Raw genomic sequence first — 15,525 nt, 5'->3', positions numbered from 1 at the left:
ACATTCGCTCTCTTCAGTATCTATCTTCTGCTCCCCATTCTATCTGTTTTCTACATCCCTTCCCCCAACCCACAGAAACTCCTGTGGGTTTGGCAGGCCAGCTGCTGCAGTGATTGGCCTGAGGGTATCATGTGTAGATCAGACTGAGAAGCCAGGATAAATTGCCCAGCTATTGCTCATTACACCTCCACCTTAAAAAAAAATAAAAAATCTCATTTATAGGGGTCTTGTAAATATCTGGTTCATTTATACGAATCCCCCCATTCTGTGCTGCCATCAGTCCCCATTAATACACAGGTGCCAAGTGACCGACTTTAGCATTGCAAAGGACTGGGGAGTTAAGGGGTGGGGGTAAGACTGCAGCATATCTCTCCCCTCCTTCTTTCCCAATCTCTCTCTTTCATTTTACCCTCCTCCTCCATCTCTATTTGCTGATGTTGTGAAGGATTGATACTTACCTGATGCTGTCCCAAATAGGCTACACTTGAAGTATCATTTTCTAGACATAGTGACGTGAAGAGGTCCAGAAAAGAGAATAAAATGGAACTTTAACCCACCCTTCCACCCAACAGTGCTTTCCCTTAACTGGTCTCTCATCAAACTCAATATGATTTTTCCTTGTTTAGGTACTCTGCAGTAAATATTTCCCTCTAAAATGTTACCGTAGCTTGATCATTTGGTTTTCTGGTGCTGGCTCATACTCTGAAATCTTGCCTTATCTCCATCCACTCTCTATCCCCCCCCCCCCCCCCCCCCACACACACACACTCCCCCCACCTCCCCAACACACACACATACATACATACACTCCTCTTCCCTGTTTCTCCTCCTTCTCCCTTCCTCCTCCACCTCCTCCTCCTCCCACCACCCCGGACGGATTGCAGGATCTTCAAACTGCGGCGTGAAAGATACAGCTCTGAAAAAGGCAGAGTGCACCGAGGAGTGGGTCCACACCTCCAGACCCCTGATCCTTTTTTTTTTATTTTTCATTTTGATTTTTTTTTTCTATAAGCCAGGAGAGGTGGTGAAGAGAATGAGTTCTCCCTCACTGTTTTTAACCGTTATTTTTATATACATATATCTATTTTTCTGCCTGCGGATTGGACTTTGAATAATTTTTAGCTCTGCATGAAGACTCTGTATATATTTATATATATGTATATATAGATAGATTTGCCTACATGTTTCCGAATACACCTGAGCATCTCTCTGCCTGCATTTTCTCTGCTCAGTGTGAAACTCTTAAGTTCAGATCCTCTGTTTCATGAAAACAGATTGTTTGCTGTACATCCATCTATCTATATATTTATATATTTTTTCCTTCTCCGGATATACATATTTATATATATATATATATAGATAGATATATTAAAAAAAAACCTGTTTTATATATATCTATATCTATCTATATATATCTACATTTAAATACCTCCTTACGAAGATCCCTAAGGAGTGGGCAGCCAGATTTTGGACGCAGCCTCTCTGGATGATATGTGATGCTTTGCAGTGTCCGTTCTTCTCCATCTTTTTTGTCTTTTTCTCACTCCACGGTATCCGGTAACCCATGGACTTTGTCCCCGTCAGCATGGCACGCTTTGGGGATGAAGTACCGGCCCGTGGCGGAGGTGGCGCAGGACGCGGAAGCCGGCAGGGCGGGCCCCCGGGGGCCCAGCGGATCTACAAACAGTCAATGGCACAGAGGGCCCGCACCATGGCACTATACAACCCTATCCCTGTGCGGCAGAACTGCTTCACTGTCAATCGTTCACTCTTCCTCTTCAGCGAAGACAACGTGGTGAGGAAATACGCCAAAAAAATCACCGAATGGCCATATCCTTTTACTGTGTAGAAATGAGGGAGGGGGTGGAATTATGATGCACCGCAGGGGCTGTCAGGCAGTCACAGTACCAACAGAATTTAAAAATATATATATAAGTATATATAATATATATAATATATCTACTTTGTAAGTGTATCTGGTCTATTTATATTCATCTATTCAACACACATGCTAGTGGGTTTTTAAATGTATATTTTTAACATGTCTAGATAATTGTATTAATTTAAATGCAGCTGGCTTTGTGTCCGTATTAAAATATGTGTGGTCCTAAATAAGTGAACCGCTTATGTATATGTCAACCATGCAGAAAAATATTACCTCATACTACCTGTAGTTTTAATGTATGATTTTTTTCTGGAGAACGTAAATATGTGTGTCAGGAATTAGAATATTTTTTAAAAAAAATGCATATAATATGTGTTCACAGAATGCCAGTGTTGCAGGCACTGGAACTGTAAAATACATAATATATTCAATGTATGTTGTTGAGTTCATATGAATACTCATTTCACAATTATATGTGTGTTCATATGTGTATGTTTGTGTATGTATATAGTTATTACATTTACACACGCAATATTCATTTATGGTGGTATGCACATGCATTGTTACATATTTTTATTATTAAAATGGAATGTATTTTGTTTATTATTTGGATATAGAGTAAGGGAATATCTAACCCAGTCTGAGATTTCTATAAATGCAAATTGCAAACATCCACACAGATATACACAGTTCTGCTGTATACAAATGTAAAGCAGCTATATGCAGCACTGCAATGGGAAGCTGTGTGTGATCTGTACAGGTATATTTCATTCTATGTAGTACGTACATGAATGTATACAGCACTGCAGTGCATTGACCCATTATTAAGTAGCACACACTAATATTGCTGCATACAGCCATTCGGTAAAAATATCATAGAGAAAAGGGTAATGTCCAACCAGTGCTCTATCTAGCTATCTATCTATCTACCCCTTACCATATTTCTCTCTGTCTGTCCATGTGCCAGTCCATCTATCCATCCTACTACATTACTACCTCTATATCCCCCTCCACATCTCATTAATTCAGATTTTATATTATATACATCTGTTATTTCAATTAAATAGATTTGGCTTCCAGTGGAGAGCTTTCCGTGTAGTGCTGTTTACTGTTTATTTGGACATATATGCTAAATAGGTGCAGGATATTACACCTGTCTAAATGGAATTTACACTTTACATGTGAGAGCATATTGCAATAGGTGATCAATATATTTGCACTGTACATCATTTCTCTAAAATACATATTTCGTCCATTAGACCCATCTATGCTACTATATATTTGTCTGTTCATCCTGAACGATCTATTGGTTTATATATTTAACCCTTTCATCTGTCTGTTTGCCTGTCTGTCTATCTCACTGTCTGTCCATCCGTCTGTCTATCTACCCAGTTATAAGCTATTTTATATTACTCCTATAAAGATTAGTTTAAATACACAGGTATATAAGGTAGACAGTCAGTTGCCTGCTGGACATTGCTCTGTTTTACCTACTTTGTGTAAAAGAAACACTTACTGGATGCTGCTTCATTTTGGGATCTAAATTTTCAATGAATTAAAAACTGCCCATAAACTGTTTTCCAGGGAATATCAGACATATGAATAGAGTGCAAGGCAAAGCAGCTCTGGATATTCCCCAGTCTCCCATCTCACTCAGCTCAAGATACCTGCCTTTACATAGCTAAAATAGGGAGTTAATTTGGAATCTTTTTATTGATGTGTCTTCATACTATAATTATAATCTGAGTGCTGTATTTGCATAGCAGGCAGTCTCCATGGCGGTGGGAGATTACAGTGCATTTGAAATTTATGTCAGCTACTGTGACAATGCCTGTAAACTGAAATACCATTCACTCTCACAGTATTTTATATCATTAAGAAAATGACAGAAGACCTAAGCTATGTCTACATGTACATCTCAGTCTCCATCCTGGTTTAAATCTTTGCCAGTGATGCATGTATTGGACTAGTTACTTGTTAATTAATTGATGTTTTTTTTTGTGCTGTGTTTTGTGTTTGCTGTTGCAGTGAATACAGTCTTTCTCATACATGATGTGTAAGCCCTGTTCGTTGAAGGCCTGAACAGATAGAGTTGTTTTCTAATAACTGACATTCACTGTAAACCTTGTTCAATTCCAGCCCTGTGTTCCGGGTGCCTCTTCTATGAGAAGGCTTGGAGAAACACATTAAAAAAATAACAGTTCTAAAAACTATGCAAAATCAGGGAAAAAAACAACTTCCCATAATGCAGCAGTGCAACCCATTGAGTTCACAAACATCTGGGTTGCATTGGTTAGCCTTATCACCATCCATATTTCCTCAATGAGCCATGAATATATGATAGATCACTAATCATTAGACTACTCCCCAAGCCATCTGCGAGGTGAAGATCATCAGGACCTTATAGGTTGTCTAAGATATTATATGGCAGGATTATCCAATATGGGTAGCCCAAATATAGCTGAAATTTTTTTCCCTTAATTCTAGCCATGTTACAACCATATTCCTATAACAGCATGAATATAGCAATTTGAGCACAGTGGAGCAGTCACCGTGGTAACCAATGGAATGTTCTTGTTGATAGCTACACTATTAGCAAAGTACACCAGATTTGCCCTTTGTCCCATTATATATTGCTAATTTATACAATTTTCGTAAAATATGATTAGCAAAATAATGGAATCTTAATGTCCGTAATTAGAATATAATTTAACGTGTTCTGTTTTATTTTTCTGTTTGTTTTTTAACCCCTTAAGGTCCAAACTTCTGGAATAAAAGGGAATCATGACATGTCACACATGTCATGTGTCCTTAAGGGGTTAAAGAAAATCACAATTTATTTTCTGTGTACTGGGTGCCGATCAGCCTAGAGCTGTCCATTGCCGTTTTCTACTGCTTCTAACAGAACAAGCTTTTGAAAAGGCAGGAAACTGATTTATAGCCTACATATCAACTGTGACAAACTATCATTTAACTGTAACTTGCTTCTATGGGATTTAACCAAAATTGCCTCATACTCCGTTCTCAATAAATACTTGACTCAATATTTAAGGGCCCCTGTTCCCTGGTAGTAATGTTTCCCTGTTCATATTTTTTTTTCTTTTCTAATTTATATAGAAAAAGATCTTAAAGAGACACTCCAGACCCCTAAAGCACCTGCCTTGCAAAGACTTCACATTGAGCTGCATTGGGAAGCCCATGATTGGACAGACACAGAAAGTCAGGGCAGGTTTAGAAGGGGAGGGCTTACAAATGGCAGGGAGAAATAAATGCAGGTTTCACAAGCTATTTTTAGATATAACCCCAATACAAAATTTGCATAATTAAATGCTTGCAAGTTTTCATTGGGTCATATCTAATAAGCACTGACATTTTATTCTATTTTATTATGTATTTGGGCTGTGGAGTCTTCCTTTAAGGCACTATTAGTTTTAAAAAAAGTCCCTGAGGTAATTTTCATATTCACATAGTAATGGAAGTAAAGCAATACAGCTTTATAAATGTGTCACTAATGCTATCTTCGTGCGTCATATTCACATAGAAGTAGATATATGCAGGCACAAGTAGATTATAAAATATGTCACTGATGTCATATTTATGGGACATATTCAGAGTGAGATTATAAAGTATGCAATAGTGAAAGTGCAGTTCTTTTTCTGGGCTATGCATACATTACAGCGATGATTATTTTCAGAATGAAAATTCAATATATATTTAAATGTGTTTAGCAATAAGAATAGTAAGGAAGACAATTTTTTTTTTGTTTCTGAGCTTTAATGCCAAGTAGGATATGTGTTAATGCGTTGTTATAAATGGATTCAGCAGCCTTCATTGCATTAACAGCTTCCAGTTTGATAAAGCTGATTTATTTTGATATTTTCTGTGGCAAGTTTCTCATGTGGAAAAGGCCGATGCTCAATCCTGTCAGTTTAACTGACACATGTAAAAAGAAAAAGTGGAATGTTACATAGGCAAGGAATTTAAGTATAATATTGTATTATAGTAAATTTATACCCTCCAATTGATTATGTTACCTCTCTCTGTAAATTCTATTACTCTATAAAAGACCGTAAGCTCGTTTGAGCAAGGTCCTCTTCAACCTATTATAGTTAAATCCCCCCTCTTTATAATATTGTAAAGCGCTATGAAATCTGTTGGCGCTATATAAATGGCAATAATAATAACAATAAAACCTCTCCCTTAACTCCACTTATTACTCCCTATAAATTCTCATATTACTCAATGTTTCCTCTCATTACTCTATTTAACCTGTTCCTGTAACTATTCCTAATACTCCATATAACCTCTCTATAACTCCTTTTATTATCCCATATGACCCCTCTCTATAACTCCTCCTATTACTCCATATAACCTTTCTCTATAACTCCTCCTATTACTCCATATAACCTCTCTCTATAACTCCTCCTATTACTCCATATAACCTTTCTCTATAACTCCTCCTATTACTCCATATAACCTCTCTCTATAACTCCTCCTATTACACCATATAACCTCTCTCTATAACTCCTCCTATTACTCCATATAACATCTCCCTATAACTCCTCCTATTACTCCATATAACCTATCCCTATAACTCCTCCTATTACTCCATATAACCTCTCCCTATAACTCATTCTATTACTCTATAAAACCTTACCTATAACACCTCCTCTAACTCCATATTACTTCTACCTATAATTCCTTCTATCACTCCATATAACCTCTCTATATAACTCCTATTATTCCATATAACCTCTCCCTGTAGATCCTCCTACTACTCCATATAATCTCTCCCTATAATTCCTCCTATTACTCCATATAACCTCTACCTATAACTCCTCCTATTACTCCATATAACCTCTCCCTATAACTCCTCCTATTACTCCATGTAACCTATCCCTATAACTCCTCATATTACTCCACACAACCTCTCCCTGTAACTCCTCCTATTACTCCATATAACCTCTGTTTATAACTCCTCCTATTACTCCATATAACCTCTCACTATAACTCCTCCTATTACTCCATATAACCTCTCTCTATACCTCCTCCTATTACTCCATATAACCTCTCCCTGTAACTCCTCCTATTACTCCCTATAACTCCTCCTATTACTCCATATAACCTCTCCCTATAATTCCTCCTAGTACTCCATATAACCTCTCTTTCTAACTCCTCTTATTACTTTATATAATCTATCTGTATAACTCCTCCTATTACTCATATAACCTCTCCCTATAACTGCTCCTATTATCCCATATGACCCCTCTCTATAACTCCTCCTATTACTCCATATAACCTCTCTATAACTACTCCTATTACTCCATATGACCTCTCTCTATAACTCCTCCTATTACTCCATATAACCTCTCCCTATAACTCCTCCTATTACTCCATATAACCTCTCTCTATAACTCCTCCTATTACTCCATATAACCTCTCCCTATAACTCCTCCTATTACTCCATATAACCTCTCTCTATAACTCCTCCTATTACTCCATATAACCTCTCCCTATAACTCCTCCTATTACTCCATATAACCTCTCACTATAACTCCTCCTATTACTCCATATAACCTCTCTATAACTACTCCTATTACTCCATATAACCTCTCTCTATAACTCCTCCTATTACTCCATATAACCTCTCCCTATAACTCCTCCTATTACTCCATATAACCTCTCTCTATAACTCCTCCTATTACTCCATATAACCTCTCCCTATAACTCCTCCTATTACTCCATATAACCTCTCTCTATAACTCCTCCTATTACTCCATATAACCTCTCCCTATAACTCCTCCTATTACTCCATATAACCTCTCCCTATAACTCCTCCTATTACTCCATATAACCTCTCACTATAACTCCTCCTATTACTCCATATAACCTCTCACTATAACTCCTCCTATTACTCCATATAACCTCTCCCTATAACTCCTCCTATTACTCCATATAACCTCTCACTATAACCCCTCCTATTACTCCATATAACCTCTCTATAACTCCTCCTATTACTCCATATAACCTCTCACTATAACTTCTCCTATTACTCCATATAACCTCTCCCTATAACTCCTCCTATTACTCCATATAACCTCTCCCTATAACTCCTCCTATTACTCCATATAACCTCTCTCTATAACTCCTCCTATTACTCCATATAACCTCTCCCTATAACTCCTCCTATTACTCCATATAACCTCTCACTATAACTCCTCCTATTACTCCATATAACCTCTCACTATAACTCCTCCTATTACTCCATATAACCTCTCTCTATAACTCCTCCTATTACTCCATATAACCTGTCCCTATAACTCCTCCTATTACTCCATATAACCTCTCTCTATAACTCCTCCTATTACTCCATATAACCTCTCCCTATAACTCCTCCTATTACTCCATATAACCTCTCTCTATAACTCCTCCTATTACTCCATATAACCTCTCCCTATAACTCCTCCTGTTACTCCATATAACCTCTCTCTATAACTCCTCCTATTACTCCATATAACCTCTCCCTATAACTCCTCCTATTACTCTATATAACCTCTCCCTATAACTCCTCCTATTACTCCATATAACCTCTCCCTATAACTCCTCCTATTACTCCATATAACCTCTCCCTATAACTCCTCCTATTACTCCATATAACCTCTCCCTATAACTCCTCCTATTACTACATATACCCTCTCTCTATAACTCCTCCTATTACTCCATATAACCTCTCCCTATAACTCCTCCTATTACTCCATATAACCTCTCTCTATAACTCCTCCTATTACTACATATACCCTCTCTCTATAACTCCTCCTATTACTCCATATAACCTCTCCCTATAACTCCTCCTATTACTCCATATAACCTCTCCCTATAACTCCTCCTATTACTACATATAACCTCTCTCTATAACTCCTCCTATTACTACATATAACCTCTCCCTATAACTCCTCCTATTACTCCATATAACCTCTCTCTATAACTCCTCCTATTACTCCATATAACCTCTCTCTATAACTCCTCCTATTACTCCATATAACCTCTCTCTATAACTCCTCCTATTACTCCATATAACCTCTCACTATAACTCCTCCTATTATCCATATAACCTCTCCCTATAACTCCTCATATTACTCCATATAACCTCTCTCTATAACTCCTCCTATTACTCCATATAACCTCTCCCTATAACTCCTCCTATTACTCCATATAACCTCTCTCTATAACTCCTCCTATTACTCCATATAACCTCTCCCTATAACTCCTCCTATTACTCCATATAACCTCTCCCTATAACTCCTCCTATTACTCCATATAACCTCTCTCTATAACTCCTCATATTACTCCATATAACCTCTCTCTATAACTCCTCCTATTACTCCATATAACCTCTCTCTATAACTCCTCCTATTACTCCATATAACCTCTCTCTATAACTCCTCCTATTACTCCATATAACCTCTCCCTATAACTCCTCCTATTACTCCATATAACCTCTCCCTATAACTCCTCCTATTACTACATATACCCTCTCCCTATAACTCCTCCTATTACTCCATATAACCTTTCCCTATAACTCCTCCTATTACTCCATATAACCTCTCTCTATAACTCCTCCTATTACTCCATATAACCTCTCTCTATAACTCCTCCTATTACTCCATATAACCTCTCCCTATAACTCCTCCTATTACTCCATATAACCTCTCCCTATAACTCCTCCTATTACTACATATACCCTCTCCCTATAACTCCTCCTATTACTCCATATAACCTTTCCCTATACCTCCTCCTATTACTCCATATAACCTCTCTCTATAACTCCTCATATTACTCCATAGAACCTCTCCCTATAACTCCTCCTATTACTCCATATAGCCTCTCCCTATAACTCCTCCTATTACTCCATATAACCTCTCACTATAACTCCTCCTATTACTCCATATAACCTCTCCCTATAACTCCTCCTATTACTCCATATAACCTTTCCCTATACCTCCTCCTATTACTCCATATAACCTCTCTCTATAACTCCTCATATTACTCCATATAACCTCTCCCTATAACTCCTCCTATTACTCCATATAGCCTCTCCCTATAACTCCTCCTATTACTCCATATAACCTCTCACTATAACTCCTCCTATTACTCCATATAACCTCTCCCTATAACTCCTCCTATTACTCCATATAACCTCTCTCTATAACTCCTCATATTACTCCATATAACCTCTCTCTATAACTCCTCCTATTACTCCATATAACCTCTCCCTATAACTCCTCCTATTACTCCATATAACCTCTCTCTATAACTCCTCCTATTACTACATATACCCTCTCTCTATAACTCCTCCTATTACTCCATATAACCTCTCCCTATAACTCCTCCTATTACTCCATATAACCTCTCCCTATAACTCCTCCTATTACTACATATAACCTCTCTCTATAACTCCTCCTATTACTACATATAACCTCTCCCTATAACTCCTCCTATTACTCCATATAACCTCTCTCTATAACTCCTCCTATTACTCCATATAACCTCTCTCTATAACTCCTCCTATTACTCCATATAACCTCTCTCTATAACTCCTCCTATTACTCCATATAACCTCTCACTATAACTCCTCCTATTATCCATATAACCTCTCCCTATAACTCCTCATATTACTCCATATAACCTCTCTCTATAACTCCTCCTATTACTCCATATAACCTCTCCCTATAACTCCTCCTATTACTCCATATAACCTCTCTCTATAACTCCTCCTATTACTCCATATAACCTCTCCCTATAACTCCTCCTATTACTCCATATAACCTCTCCCTATAACTCCTCCTATTACTCCATATAACCTCTCTCTATAACTCCTCATATTACTCCATATAACCTCTCTCTATAACTCCTCCTATTACTCCATATAACCTCTCTCTATAACTCCTCCTATTACTCCATATAACCTCTCTCTATAACTCCTCCTATTACTCCATATAACCTCTCCCTATAACTCCTCCTATTACTCCATATAACCTCTCCCTATAACTCCTCCTATTACTACATATACCCTCTCCCTATAACTCCTCCTATTACTCCATATAACCTTTCCCTATAACTCCTCCTATTACTCCATATAACCTCTCTCTATAACTCCTCCTATTACTCCATATAACCTCTCTCTATAACTCCTCCTATTACTCCATATAACCTCTCCCTATAACTCCTCCTATTACTCCATATAACCTCTCCCTATAACTCCTCCTATTACTACATATACCCTCTCCCTATAACTCCTCCTATTACTCCATATAACCTTTCCCTATACCTCCTCCTATTACTCCATATAACCTCTCTCTATAACTCCTCATATTACTCCATATAACCTCTCCCTATAACTCCTCCTATTACTCCATATAGCCTCTCCTTATAACTCCTCCTATTACTCCATATAACCTCTCACTATAACTCCTCCTATTACTCCATATAACCTCTCCCTATAACTCCTCCTATTACTCCATATAACCTTTCCCTATACCTCCTCCTATTACTCCATATAACCTCTCTCTATAACTCCTCATATTACTCCATATAACCTCTCCCTATAACTCCTCCTATTACTCCATATAGCCTCTCCCTATAACTCCTCCTATTACTCCATATAACCTCTCACTATAACTCCTCCTATTACTCCATATAACCTCTCCCTATAACTCCTCCTATTACTCCATATAACCTCTCTCTATAACTCCTCATATTACTCCATATAACCTCTCTCTATAACTCCTCCTATTACTCCATATAACCTCTCTCTATAACTCCTCCTATTACTCCATATAACCTCTCCCTATAACTCCTCCTATTACTCCATATAACCTCTCTCTATAACTCCTGCTATTACTCCATATAACCTCTCACTATAACTCCTCCTATTATCCATATAACCTCTCCCTATAACTCCTCATATTACTCCATATAACCTCTCTCTATAACTCCTCCTATTACTCCATATAACCTCTCCCTATAACTCCTCCTATTACTCCATATAACCTCTCTCTATAACTCCTCCTATTACTCCATATAACCTCTCCCTATAACTCCTCCTATTACTCCATATAACCTCTCCCTATAACTCCTCCTATTACTCCATATAACCTCTCTCTATAACTCCTCATATTACTCCATATAACCTCTCTCTATAACTCCTCCTATTACTCCATATAACCTCTCTCTATAACTCCTCCTATTACTCCATATAACCTCTCTCTATAACTCCTCCTATTACTCCATATAACCTCTCCCTATAACTCCTCCTATTACTCCATATAACCTCTCCCTATAACTCCTCCTATTACTACATATACCCTCTCCCTATAACTCCTCCTATTACTCCATATAACCTTTCCCTATAACTCCTCCTATTACTCCATATAACCTCTCTCTATAACTCCTCCTATTACTCCATATAACCTCTCTCTATAACTCCTCCTATTACTCCATATAACCTCTCCCTATAACTCCTCCTATTACTCCATATAACCTCTCCCTATAACTCCTCCTATTACTACATATACCCTCTCCCTATAACTCCTCCTATTACTCCATATAACCTTTCCCTATACCTCCTCCTATTACTCCATATAACCTCTCTCTATAACTCCTCATATTACTCCATATAACCTCTCCCTATAACTCCTCCTATTACTCCATATAGCCTCTCCCTATAACTCCTCCTATTACTCCATATAACCTCTCACTATAACTCCTCCTATTACTCCATATAACCTCTCCCTATAACTCCTCCTATTACTCCATATAACCTTTCCCTATACCTCCTCCTATTACTCCATATAACCTCTCTCTATAACTCCTCATATTACTCCATATAACCTCTCCCTATAACTCCTCCTATTACTCCATATAGCCTCTCCCTATAACTCCTCCTATTACTCCATATAACCTCTCACTATAACTCCTCCTATTACTCCATATAACCTCTCCCTATAACTCCTCCTATTACTCCATATAACCTCTCTCTATAACTCCTCATATTACTCCATATAACCTCTCTCTATAACTCCTCCTATTACTCCATATAACCTCTCTCTATAACTCCTCCTATTACTCCATATAACCTCTCCCTATAACTCCTCCTATTACTCCATATAACCTCTCCCTATAACTCCTCCTATTACTACATATACCCTCTCCCTATAACTCCTCCTATTACTCCATATAACCTTTCCCTATAACTCCTCCTATTACTCCATATAACCTCTCTATAACTCCTCCTATTACTCCATATAACCTCTCTCTATAACTCCTCCTATTACTCCATATAACCTCTCCCTATAACTCCTCCTATTACTCCATATAACCTCTCCCTATAACTCCTCCTATTACTACATATAACCTCTCCCTATAACTCCTCCTATTACTCCATATAACCTCTCCCTATAACTCCTCCTATTACTCCATATAACCTCTCCCTATAACTCCTCCTATTACTCCATATAACCTCTCTCTATAACTCCTCCTGTTACTCCATATAACCTCTCTCTATAACTCCTCCTATTACTCCATATAACCTCTCCCTATAACTCCTCCTATTACTCCATATAACCTCTCCCTATAACTCCTCCTGTTACTCCATATAACCTCTCCCTATAACTCCTCCTATTACTCCATATAACCTTTCCCTATACCTCCTCCTATTACTCCATATAACCTCTCTCTATAACTCCTCTTATTACTCCATATAACCTCTCTATAACTCCTCCTATTACTCCATATAACCTCTCACTATAACTCCTCCTATTACTTCATATAATTTTTCCCTCTTATTAAATATAATCTATGTCACTTCTGTTATCATTCCATGTGTGTGTTTTAGGCAAGCGTTGGTTTTGTGGGCTAATGATATCACTATATAAAAGTGGCTTAAGTTACCTGCAATTATTAAGGTAATCTAGATGCCTAAATCTTTAAGTCTCAAAGAATTACTATATTGACTATTCTCCTCGCCTCCACCCCCCCCCCCCCCCAAAAAAAAAAATTAAATATATATATATATATATACTCGGCGTTGCCTGAAGTTGGATTTGTCCATTTGATTTAACACTCTGCCCCCGCTGTCTTTCATCAGTCATGGTTAATGCCAACCATTGGTGCCACCTGCGGTGAATGCTGCTATCCTTATTGTTCTCTCTAGTGAGTACGTTTAGCATTTAGGGTCTATGGTGCACATTCTATGTGTTCAGCTGCTGAGGATTTGCCAGGCATGGACTGCAGCTGTTTTAATGAGGAAGACTAAATTAAAAAAAAATAAAAAAGAAGCAAACTGCATTTTGTACTTTGCTGAGCTGTGCAATATTGGTACACAGTCAGCCTTCCGTCTGACGTATTTCTTCCCTTGCTTTCTCCTCCTAATAAGCTCTTTTTAAATACTGGTCCTAACATTTTGTTAATGCAGCAACCTTACCTTTATTCCCAACCTTTTCGCAGAGGGATAATATGGAAAAACAAGCACTTTTACCTCCAAGATTTAAATAAATGCTGAACATATGCTATGAAGGGTTATGCAGCCACCAAGTAAACATTGTCTCTTGTAGAAGAAAGTTATATTTTTACCCACGTTGTACCCACAGTATGCACAGGGGCTGGGACCGTCAATAACAAGTTTATTAGCTCCTCGTATTCTGATGATCAGATCTTCCTTATCATTCTTCATGCACTCCTTTACCTATGTACATTTTGTGCTTTAATCACTTCTTTTTCAATTTGTCTTGCCAACAATGCTGTTTTTGTTCCATTTATAATATTATTGCTTTCTCTTCTTCTCCACTTCACTCTTTTTTTTTAAAATTCGTTTTTGTTTTCATCTATTCCCATCTTTTCATGTTATATAAAAACCTTCTATAAAAACCATAGGTCCAAACTAATATTAAGCATTTCTGGGACAAGGATCTTAAAACTAATAATCACACAGAGAACATGATGTTGATTTCTGTCGATTGCTCCACTTCTATTAATTTGCCCCCAAATTATCCTTTGCATACACAAATCTTTAGGTAGCCGTTAGAAGGTTTCATTTTTGCACTGGTTTATGGTTAAGGAACAGTTCCAGAGCAGAGTTTTAAAAGTGAAACAGTTGCTATGGAAACCGCTGGGATATTCTAGCTGATTCTTCAATCTTTATAATGCTACCCCAAAATCACTTGTTACAATTGAACCCCCTTTGTTTTGTGTTAAAGAATAACAAGCTAATGGTTTGATTTACTTTTGTTGATAAACCTTTCAAATGATTTCATATTTTGACAAATATTTTCATATATTGAGTTATGTATATATATATATTTTGTGTGTGTGTGTGTGTGTGTGTGTTAATTTAATATCATTATCATTTGAAATGTTTATCCAAAAATGTTAGAGTTAGAATACTATTTTTGCCTAACACTATTGGTTTCGATAGGATTTTAACACTCTATTGCTGTCCTGGGATAACCAATAAGTGCTGTAGCAGCCAATGACTATCAGCGGGTGAACAGCAAAAGTTACTGCCTCAGTGAATCTCTTAAATTAATCTGCACTCAATCCACATAAGCCAAATTGGTGCTTAGCTGCAGCACCAGCCTGGTAGA

General features: G+C 37.6%; 1 protein-coding gene across 1 annotated transcript in view; it reads left to right on the top strand.

The window, feature by feature from the left end:
- Positions 1-1,442: 1,442 nt before the first annotated feature.
- Positions 1,443-15,525, top strand: part of CACNA1A (calcium voltage-gated channel subunit alpha1 A) — a 372,620-nt gene continuing 358,537 nt past the window's right edge. The window contains exon 1 of the mRNA XM_063449602.1: positions 1,443-1,830. Coding sequence (XP_063305672.1) covers positions 1,565-1,830 — 266 coding nt within the window. The 5' untranslated portion in view covers positions 1,443-1,564. The remainder of the gene's footprint in view (positions 1,831-15,525) is intronic.

Source organism: Pelobates fuscus, chromosome 3 (genome assembly GCF_036172605.1).
Source record: "Pelobates fuscus isolate aPelFus1 chromosome 3, aPelFus1.pri, whole genome shotgun sequence".
Taxonomy (NCBI): domain Eukaryota; kingdom Metazoa; phylum Chordata; class Amphibia; order Anura; family Pelobatidae; genus Pelobates; species Pelobates fuscus.
The sequence above is the reverse complement of the archived record's forward strand: the minus strand, read 5'-3'. Positions and strand labels throughout refer to the sequence as shown.